A 10,979-nucleotide genomic window follows, 5' to 3' on the forward strand; every position below is an offset into this window, starting at 1 on the left:
CATACTTGAATCAAGGCAATCCAATTATCACTTTTTCAGTGTAGAAAATAACTATGTTAACAGTCATGGCAGCCTCATCCAGACCAGCTAATAGTTGCAGAGGTAGCACGCAGCAGATGTGACAAGGCCTAATATGTGGTGCTGCATGGGACAGCTCCATCTGGATCTAATGACTGCATGCCAGCCCTGTCAGCCACTTTTTCAGGACAGTCAGCCTAATTCAGATAATGCCTGAGATGTAGCTCTCGCCTCAATGAAAAAAACTAAACAGCTGCAGTTATAACCTGTTCAAAGCCATTTTCGTTTCACCCGACTCTCCAAGTGAGGAGCGATGGAGGATTGCTTTGGGGCAAGCATTTGTTACTGCTTCTTTCCATTGTATGTTCAGCATGACAGCAGCACTGGACTACATTAAGTGCCAGTCTAGCATACCATGTTGTGTTTTTGTGAGAGCTGACATGTGTTTCCAATAGAGCAGAGAGAGCGAGGCTGTCAGAAACACTCTCCACACCCACAGCTTAGAATTCCAGCCTGGTCCGTCGAGACAGTGAGGCCTGCTCCAGCCACACAGGCAAACTGATTCGGTCTCAGATTAAGTGAGTGAGATAAGCAGATAAAGTAGGGAAGAAAAAAAAAACCCATAAGAATCACTAAACAGACAAGCCAAGCAAAGGAAGTATAGGACAAGCTGGAGCTAACAGGATGCATGCAGCCCCATACAAACATGACCTAGGCTGAGAATATATTCAAATATGTTCTGTTTATATTCGGGAATATATTGACATCGTATTCCATTTCCCTACTGGGAGAAAGTTCACTAAGTGAAGGCTGTAGTGTAGACATACACTTTCTGGACTGTAGCTGATCAGAATAGACAAGAAGTATCAATATGTGATGCTTTTTGTTGGAAATCCTTCAAGGTTAGGACCAGATTAGGACCTTGGCCAAGCTGGTTTCTATGAATCTATAGGTCAGTGTGGTTTAATGGCCTTCATTTTTGCTTGACAGTTAAGGAACACTACTGTAAAAAAAATCCTACATACTAAACAAAACTCTCGGGTATGCCTAACTCCAAATGACCAATTTACAGGCTATCTGAAATATAAAAAAATATATACAGGCATATCAGTAGACCTTGGATAAGCCGGTTTCTATGAATCTATTAATATAGGTCAAAATGGCCTTCAATTTTGCTTGAGAAATAAAGAACACTGCACTGTAAAAATACTGCCTACTGAATACGATGGTCAAGCATGTTTAATTTGAAAAAGCCAGTTTACAGGCTATCTGAAATAATACATCCAGGCATTTACCTCTTGCACTGTGCTAGATATACAAATACTACAAGCCAAAACACAGAGAAGGTATTTCTTAAGCAGTTTAACCTGTAAAAATAGGCCAACATATATAACCTCTTGCTGACTATGGAAGCATTGCTAATCGTAATTCGTTAGAGGTTAACTAAATTTACAAATGAAGGTGAGTTTAGTATGGGGTTATGATCTATCATTTTAAAGATTTTTGTATTATTAAAAACGTCTCTTTACGCCTCTGGACCTGTACGAAATACAGACAGCGACATCTATTGAACACGACGTGAACTACACCCACTTTCATGAACGCTGCATCGCCTCTTGCAAAGGTCAAATGGTTTGCATGTGAAATACAGCCACGCTTATATGTTTTATGAAGCCTATGTGAGATTTATATGGAAAATAATCGATTTTAATCGCTAGGCGTTTCTATAGTTGCGCAGAGGAAATAAACAACGTGGTTAAAGGAGCAAATGCCCTTTCTCGGTGCTTATTTCCGCATGCCACGAGGGCTGGTCTTGTGAATACGAGCCGAAGGCAGCTGGGCGTTGTACTGTGTCCTTGACTGACATATGCAACAGCCAATAGAAACGGAGGCTTTCAGAAATTCAGACCAATCAAATTCTTCGGGCGAGGTACGCCCGAGTCTAGACAAGATGGCGTATGCGGTTGTTTTGCTGCAATGTTAGTTTACGAAATACAGTGTTTTTTCGTCTGAATTTACTTGATTTCAGTAGCGCGTTAGCTTTGTAAGTGTTTGTTAGACGACGCGAAGTCACAGAGTGTCCGACATGAAAGGAAAAGAGCGGTCGCCCGTGAAAAAGCGTCCAAGGGCCTTGGATGATATACGAGACAGAGGAGGAAGCCACCCGACCAGCAAGAAAATGGGGGTCATTTCCATTTCTGGTGGAAGCAACAATGGCAACAGTTCCTCCAAAAGTGAAGGAGGCTCGGCAAGAAGGAGCTTGCTTGGCGACAAAAGAGACAGTCGGGACTTTGACGGACACGTTTCTAGTCGCACTGGAAACAGCCACAGCTACGCCAGCCCCGTTGCTAGCAGCGCTAGCAGCAAGAACCACAACTCGAGTCTGTCCCTCGAAGCCGCCGCCAGGAGCAATTCTCGCGCCGAGCAAAGAACACAGCTTCCTGCGAACGAAAGTGAGTACAAAACGCTGAAAATAAGTGAACTGGGCTCGCAGTTGAGCGACGAGGAAATTGAAGACGGTCTCTTCCATGAGTTCAAAAAATTCGGTGACGTGAGTGTTAAAATTAGCCGTGTGAACGACGAGAGAATCGCTTTTGTGAACTTCAGGAGGCCTGACGATGCCAGAGCCGCGAAACATGCTCGAGGCCGGCTGGTGCTGTATGACCGGCCTTTGAAAATAGAGGCAGTGTACATGAACAGGAGGAGAAGTCGCTCTCCCGTGGAGAAAGACCACTTTTCTGCCGTGGCTGGCCACAGACATTTGCACACCCAGAGGCCCCTGTCCCCGACTGGACTGGGTTATAGAGACTACAGGTTACAGCAGTTAGCCCTCGGTCGACTCCCTCCACCCCCTCCTCCTCCTTTACCCAGAGAGCTGGAAAGAGAAAGAGAGTTTGCTTTTTACGAAGCAAGAGCAAGGCCTGCTTACATTGCCGAGCGGGCCGCCGCGTTCCGTGAGGAGGATTTTATCTCTCCAGAAGACGACCAAAGAGCCAACCGAACTTTGTTTTTGGGTAACTTGGACATCACGGTCACAGAGAGCGATCTGAGGAGGGCTTTTGACAGGTTCGGGACCATCACAGAGGTGGACATCAAGAGGCCCACCCGCGGTCAGAACAGTACATATGGCTTTCTTAAGTTTGAAAACTTGGACATGGCTCACAGAGCAAAGATCAGCATGTCTGGAAAAGTAGTTGGCCGAAATGCTATTAAAATTGGCTATGGAAAAGCAACTCCAACAACACGACTCTGGGTTGGGGGCCTCGGACCTTGGGTTCCTCTTGCTGCATTAGCAAGGGAATTTGACCGCTTTGGCACTATTAGGACTATAGACTACAGGAAAGGGGACACGTGGGCTTACATTCAGTATGAAAGCTTGGATGCAGCTCAGGCAGCGTGCACCCACATGCGCGGCTTTCCTCTGGGTGGACCAGACAGACGGCTGAGGGTGGACTTCGCTGACACAGAGCATCGCTACCAGCAGCAGTTCTTACAGCCACTGCCACTGCCACACTATGATCTTGTGACTGAGTCCTTCGTCCACCGTGCCACTCCTGAAGCGATCAGGGTCAGAGAAAGGACTCCCCCGCCTCTGCACTTTAGAGAGAGAGAGCTCTATGCTGGAGCTGAGTGGCCAGCTCCTGCCATTCGTGAACGAGTAAGGACTCCTGCATTTGAACCCCTGGAGCACTTAGAACGTGAGCGGCGGCCAAGAGAGCCCTGGTCCCTGGAGCGTGAGCTGCCTAGCAGGGATGCTGCACGCAAACGACGCCTCCTGGAGGATGGGCGCCACCTGGAGTGTTCACCTGACAGCAGCAGTGAGTGGGCAGCCCGGCGCCGCAAACCCCCTTCTCTGGAGGGAAGCCCTGGAGGCAGCAGCCGTGATGGCCGTTTAAGTGACTCGGAGCGTCCGCTTAGGACAGAGCGGCCTTCCCCGGCACGAGAGAGCCGCAGCAGCTTGGACAGAGGGCCTGGGGAAAAGCGCCTCAAAAGCAGCAGCAGCTTGTCAGAGTCCAGCATCGGAACAAGCCCATCTGAGAGAAAGCGCAAAGCAGGGGAAGCAAATAAAGGCCCCTCAAAGAGAGAGCGAGCTGAGGGGGGTTCCAAGAGCAGCCAATCGTCCAAGCAAGACTCTGGCGGAAAGCTGAGCATGGCCTGGAATGGCATGCTGCTGCTCAAGAACAGTAACTTCCCAGCCAGCATGCACATCCTGGAGGGCGACCTGAATGTAGCCAGCAGCCTCCTTGTCGATGGCACCACTGGAGGCAAGGTCACCCAGCTCCGCATCACGCAGCGCCTCCGACTTGACCAGCCCAAGATGGATGAAGTGTCTCGTCGCATCAAAGTCGCAGGCCCGGGCGGGTATGCGATCCTTCTAGCGGTTCCTGGCAGCTCCGAGGACACATCATCCTCATCTTCAGCAGATCCAGCAGCATCAACACAGCGGCCCCTGCGCAACCTAGTGTCATACCTGAAGCAAAAGCAGGCAGCTGGGGTCATCAGCCTGCCTGTCGGGGGCAGTCGCGATAAAGACAACACGGGGGTGCTTCACGCCTTTCCGCCCTGTGATTTCTCTCAGCAGTTCTTAGATTCCTCTGCAAAAGCTCTTGCCAAAACAGAAGAGGACTACCTGGTCATGATCATCGTCCGCGGAGCATCTTAACAACCAGAACACACCAAAAAAAGCATTGTTTAAAAAAAAAAAAAATGTCTCATTTGCATGCTCTGTTAAGCCTGGTGCAGCAAACTATAATTTAAAGGGTTAAAGGGGTGTGTGTCATCTGTTCTGCAAATGCAGTGCCTGGAAAAGAAAAATGTCTGACAGCAGAATTGGGTTTCATATTGATATTACAATAATTGAGTACTATTACAACTTGAGTGTTTTGTCCAAACCAATTCATATTTGTGCAAAGCTGTATGAAACAGTGGATGATAAAAGGCAGACATAGAATTAGAAAATTTAATATTTGCCAGAATCCACTGTTCTGTTCAGAATCCTATAATTTTTTGCTTCACTGTTAGATTGCAAGCAGTTGCCAACACGTGTTGATCGATTCATGTAGGTATATTAATTTTTCTGATTTAAAAGGGTAATTGAGTTGTTGTGACTTAATGCTTGGAACAATCAGTTTAATGATAGCCAGTGATAGTGTAACATAGGCCTAGGTGTGTAGTGTAGGCACCTGCAGCAGTCAAGATATTTCTCACATAGAACTGCATGTTGACTCCAGTGTCCTGTTTTGAAACTGTTGTACAGATATTTCACATTCAAATTTTTGCGTAATACAGGCTAATGTATACAATGACAGACACAAACTGTACCTTAGTATTGAAGTGTTCATCAGTGTGGAACGGGGCAAGCAGTTAGTGAGGCTGCAAATTATTGTTTTGTGTAAAGATTTTATTATATCCAAGACCTCTTATAACATGAATCACTGATTATTTTTGGCTTAATTCTTTTAGTTTTAAAATGTTTAAAAGTCAGACCAATGCACAGAGCTCATAATGTGCTTCAAAAGGTAAAATATACAATTCCTGTTGTGCTCTTTGTACCGTAATGTCATAGTAACAGTGAAGCATTCGGTCATGTGAAATTTGGTTTACTTTCTTATCTTCAGGTTACATGTTTTTTCAAGGTCATTTAAATTCTAAAAGTAGCAATGTGGCGATATTGGCAGTTTTCTCATTTGCTTTTTCCTTTTCATACCCGGAGTACCTAATAACTTCTGATAAAGATTGGTAATTTGGTCAGCCACTAGGTTCTATTTTTCACTGCTTTTATCATTATTGTTATCTTTGTTTAAGTAATCACAGCCTTGGGACACTTACAAAAAAAAGGAAAAAATGTGAACATTTGACAGGAAAAGCAATATTTCATGCATGTGGCCTTCATTTTCTTTGTCAACATTGGCCACAGTTTTATTATTCATGCCACATTATTGGCATTGAGGAAACTGATACTGTTAAATTGACATGTAGGTACATGTGAGTTGAAACAGTTCATTGAATTATGATGTAATTAATGCTGTAATCTAACCATAATATACCTTACATATATTAACTTGGATGTAAGTGTAGATCATACTTAAAGCAGGGCTGCACAATTTAAAGAGAGATTAAAGTGATTAGCATCTTCCAGTAATCTAAATTAAAAGTGCTGTGCAGAAACAGTTATGCTTAGTTATTTTTCAAAAAAGATTGGGAAGCTCTGTAATGGGTCAGTGTTGTAGCATGTGCTTGGGAGTAACTGGTAAATATAGTACCACTAAATGGCATAAGTGAGTTCCATTAATTGTAAACCTGAAAATTAGGATTTTGCATTTGCTTCATCTCTTACTTGTGCAGCCCTACATTTAAGTGTGTTTCAGGTTGAATGATTGGGTATTTTAGGAAGTCACCATCTTATGATGCTCAGTGTGTTTCATATTTCATAATGGTAGCGTATAGCATTTTTTTCCTAAACCCCAGAACATACATTTTCCATCTTCCTTTTCTTTAAATGTTAAACTGATTTGAAGTGTAAGGGGTCTGATCTGATTATTAACCAATGTCTAGGTGTCTTCTGTATTATACTTCTATCATTTTAAGATCACACTAAATTTCATTTTTTTAATTGATTGGTTTGTGAATTAAGAATTTCAAAACTATATGTATGGATGATGTACTGTACCCTCAGTAGATATCTCACAGGATGAGATAAGGACCATTACGCCAGAGGACTTCCCATGGCTGGAATCATAAAAGATTGTTTTGAATTGATGCAGGAGCCCTTTGGATGCAGAGCAAGAGCTTTCCGTTTAGTGTTTGTGTATTCTCGCTGAGAGAGCAGCTTCACACTTGTGTAATTGTTTTTGTGCTTACAGTTCCCATATTTAAACGGAAAAATGACCCACATGCTTTGTGCTGTGTTTACCTGATTTCTTGAAGGAGAGAGAAAAAAAGAGGAATCGGTCATTCACACCTTGCACAGCTATGAAGTAGCTGTCCATATACACACAAAGTGCAGTGGCACTTATTTGATTTTGTCTTGCTGTCAATAAATTGTTTCATTTGAGGGAGAAATATTAATTCATTGGAAATGAATTGAAGAACATCTCCCACTGCATTCGGTTGTGTTTCGAAGGAATTGTTGCTGATTGATTGTTTTCTGCTCAGCAAAGAGAAATTACCCATGTTTGCACCACGGGATCAGGCATGACAGTAGGAGCCGATGGCAAAAGCACTTTTGTTGCTCTGGGTTGTTGATGATCAGTGTTTTCCAACCTTGTGGCCTGGAGTTGCCCGGCTTGCTAATTAACAGCCCTATTTGTGCAAGCTCCTGCTCCAACCGCCCCCAACCCCAAGGGAAAAGCGAGAGCTGAGACGTTGCCACCGTGTGTTGTACAAGTAGCAGGTTCTTCTCTGCTGGCGACCAAAGTCAGAGGGGAAGTGTTGATTTTGCAGACCTTCAACTAAGCAGAGATTTTTCATTTCAGTGCTGTCACTCGTGCCCTGAAACTCCAAGGCGCGGCCTACCACCAGCCACCCACACACATACATCAGCCGGAAGCATCCAGGCCTGCAGTAACCTGGCTGGCCGCGCTGCTGCTGCCTGCTTTGCATTGCCAGCGCTGCCACCTGCAAGTTAAAGGCCGAATTTGAATGATTTCCAATTCAGAGGAGCAGGCGTTTGTTTGTCCCAACCTTTTATACCTACAGAATTGATTTTATTTTTCACCACATTGAGAAAGCAGTGAAGGAAGAGGATTTCCATGATCAGAAAAAAGGAGAGCGAAATAGAAAGTAAAAGCACTTGTAGGCCTTCAGTGTTGTATTCACCTTGAAGGGAGTCTGATAGTTTTGTCCTACACTATTTGTGAAAAAATGTAAACGTTCAGTTTTAAATTGACCATCCATCAGTGAAGAAACCAGGAAAGAAATTCAAGTGTTGCTAACTAGACTGCCAGTTTCCTCAAACTGCACCAAAGTTAACATGTGGAGGAGTTTGCTTGCATGGAGCCTCAGCTGGAAAGAGAAAGACACCCCTCCTTCCCTCATTAGTCAGGGGTCTGTTCACCTTCAGCAGCTCACCAGCAGATGATCCAGAAAAAAGGACCTTGGTCTCACCTTGGGGTAGAGTGAGTGACAGCCAGGTGGTGGTGAGTAGGGATAGTTTGTTTCATGCCAGGGCCTTTTCTCAAAGTCTGCCTGGTAAAGGTAAGTATCAACTTAGGGAAGCATCACTGTGACCAATGAAGGATTGATTAATGTTCAGTTTTGTCTCTAAGTAACAGCAAGTTCCAACATAACAGCGCTTCATTCTATTTTGAGGGAATGCCGTGCCACGAATTAGGCATAGGTGTTTTGTCTAAGATGCCCCAGGTTTGGGTTATTGTTTGGTTAATTTTATGTCCCAGATTGTCCCAGGCTTAGTCAGTGTCTGGGAACAAACTTTCTAATGTTAGCATCTTAGAGTCTCTCAAAGAGCCCCTGAAAGCATCCTCTGCACAGTGTTTAGTTTTTTCTGAGTTTCAATAAGTTGTAACTAATAAAAAAGGCATCAGTGAGGTCACATTAAAAAAAAGCTTATTAGGAGTGAGTTCACATGAATAGAACTGAAAGTGCTGTTTTTGTGATGAAATGTGATTTGGTCATGATTCTTTAAGTACTAACAGTCTGCAGTATGCTCAAAAAACCCATATTCTGGTATAATTTGATTTAATTAATCACAATCATAAATGTTGTCCAACCCAGTAGAAACAGGCGATCCTGATATGTATATGTTCTTTTTAATGTGAATATAGAGTTAATTGAGTTGAGTATCACCAAGGTATAAAGAGGAAAAAGTAACTAAACATTAACATGGCTCATTGTGTAGTCTGGCCTGGAAGAGCTACGCTTCACTAATAACTAATATCCCAATTAAGATGCAGCAACAATCAGTCCATAAAATCTCATCAGGCAGCCGAGGTCTATATGTTTGTGTCACAGTAGCATCAGTAATTAAGCAAGTGAAAATGAGAAATTGTTGCATGGAACACAAACTATTTAATGTGAAATATATTTTAAAAATCATAGATATAAGGACACCAAGTTAAGTCAATAGGAAGCCCAAATACAGTAACGTACTTCTGTGATGTTGCTCATATGAATGACGCACTGTTGTTACTTAGTTACACAATTATGTGTGACCCTAATCTCTGCTGCATCAACCACAGAAGTATTTATTCATAGAAATGGGTCACTTCTTTGGTGTATTATTTCTAGACCAGTTATTTCTCTAAACTAGACAAACTCCTGATGAGCACTTTTGCAGTTATCAGGATTTATTCTTGTATGTTGAGTGAAAATTGTAGCGTTTACTGGAAACTTTACCTATATGGTGTACTGAATAAAATCAATTTAGTGTCAAAGCTGACAGGTTGCTTGTGAGTGTTAGGGAGAACAAAGTTATAGATCAGTGTTTGCTTGATATTTAGGACTAAATTGTGAGACTGTGCTGGCATCTTTGTTCATCTCCAGAATGCTTAGTTTGTTTCCAATCTCATTGATCTTTGAAACTAATAAATGCAGCTAATATATAGTTGTAATATCATAGAGAATGTTTCTATGCATTAGGTAATTTTATTTGCCGTATTGCATATGAAAGTCTTATTTCCAGAATTAATACGCTAGTTAGAAATGATATAATCCAATAATTAATGGTGTAAATGAACAGTACACATACTTTTTCACTTAAACTGTGGATAGAAAGGGGAAAATCTTTAAGTCCTAGTTGATACAGTTAAGTCTGGGCCAAATTAAGGCTTTGGAGTGTCAAAAAAGGCACAGAGTCTGCAAATTCCTGAGTATATAATTTAACATGGTGTATCGTTCTATTTACAGTTCCTAGAACATGTAGATTAATTAGAATATTAATTGAATGGAAAATAACAGTCCACTTGGTACTGCTATATTGGGTAGGACAGAAAGAAAAGACAGGACAGTTAACTTCTGGACATTTACAAACTAAAAATGAAAGCTGTCATTATTAATTGGGAATCAAATAGTCGAACAGTGAAGTGATCCGTTTTGAAAGTGGCTTTAACTGAACAGTAACAAGCAGTGCATAGCCTTTCATAGATATAAAAAAACTTTATTAGAAAAAAGTTAACTAGACAGCCTTTTAAAAAAGTAAATTAACTTTTGTCATTTTGGACCATTTCTGTTGGTGCATTCATCATTAAATGTTCACACAAAGCAAAGGGCACTGGCATCTTCAAATGATGGAGAAACAAAGTATAGATACAATTTTTTTCCCCAGCAGTAGCAACATAGTGCGTTCATCAGACACTTTCAGTTGTAGCGACAGCAAGAACGCTTTAAGAATAGAGGAGAATAAATCTTACCTTAAATGACCTCATGCATTAATCGCATTATTAAATTTCCTCCCTAGAGCGCCACACTGAATCCACTCCAGGATGATGGAGGAGCTTCACCATGGCTGGAAGGATGCAGTGGTGACCAGTTTTCTGTCTGTGTGCACACTATATGATCCTTATTGTAAATCTCCTTCAAACTTTGTTGCCTATTAGTATTTTCCCCCCAATCAGATGTTGGATCATGAACATCACATCGTCCACATTTACAGTACAGTTATCTGTACTGTAAAGTACCACAGACTGTCATCATTGCCTCAGAATCGTAAGTACTGGACCTTTTTATGTCGATTTTAAAACAAATGTAAACTATAAAACTTCTATATTATCACTGTCAGAACAAAACCTTATCTTCAAAATGGAAAAGGTACTTACTGTAAAAAGATGTTTTCCCCAAGTTATTTTGGACCAAGTCTCTTGGTCCTTTCGTCATAAAATTGAACACAATGCAACTGGATTTTTCAAATTATGCAAAAAGGAAAAAACAACAGAAATTGAGAAGGTTTTGCAATAACAGCGATGATATTCTTTCTAGGAAGGCATTTCCTATTATTATAGTAAAAC

The 10,979-nt window shown here is 42.1% G+C and overlaps 1 protein-coding gene across 1 annotated transcript; it reads left to right on the forward strand.

Moving 5' to 3' along the window:
• Nucleotides 1-1,959: 1,959 nt before the first annotated feature.
• rbm15 (RNA binding motif protein 15) lies at nucleotides 1,960-7,123 on the forward strand. The gene has a single exon (XM_017722028.2). The coding sequence runs from the start codon at nucleotides 2,105-2,107 to the stop codon at nucleotides 4,679-4,681; it is 2,577 nt and encodes an 858-aa protein (XP_017577517.2). The 5' UTR covers nucleotides 1,960-2,104; the 3' UTR covers nucleotides 4,682-7,123.
• The last annotated feature ends 3,856 nt before the right edge of the window (nucleotides 7,124-10,979 follow it).

This window comes from Pygocentrus nattereri, chromosome 28, assembly GCF_015220715.1.
Source record: "Pygocentrus nattereri isolate fPygNat1 chromosome 28, fPygNat1.pri, whole genome shotgun sequence".
NCBI lineage: Eukaryota > Metazoa > Chordata > Actinopteri > Characiformes > Serrasalmidae > Pygocentrus > Pygocentrus nattereri.

Coding starts and splice junctions, on each gene's coding strand:
- rbm15 (XM_017722028.2), top strand. CDS start 2,105: ATGAAAGGAAAAGAGCGGTCGCCCGTGAAAAAGCGTCCAAGGGCCTTG.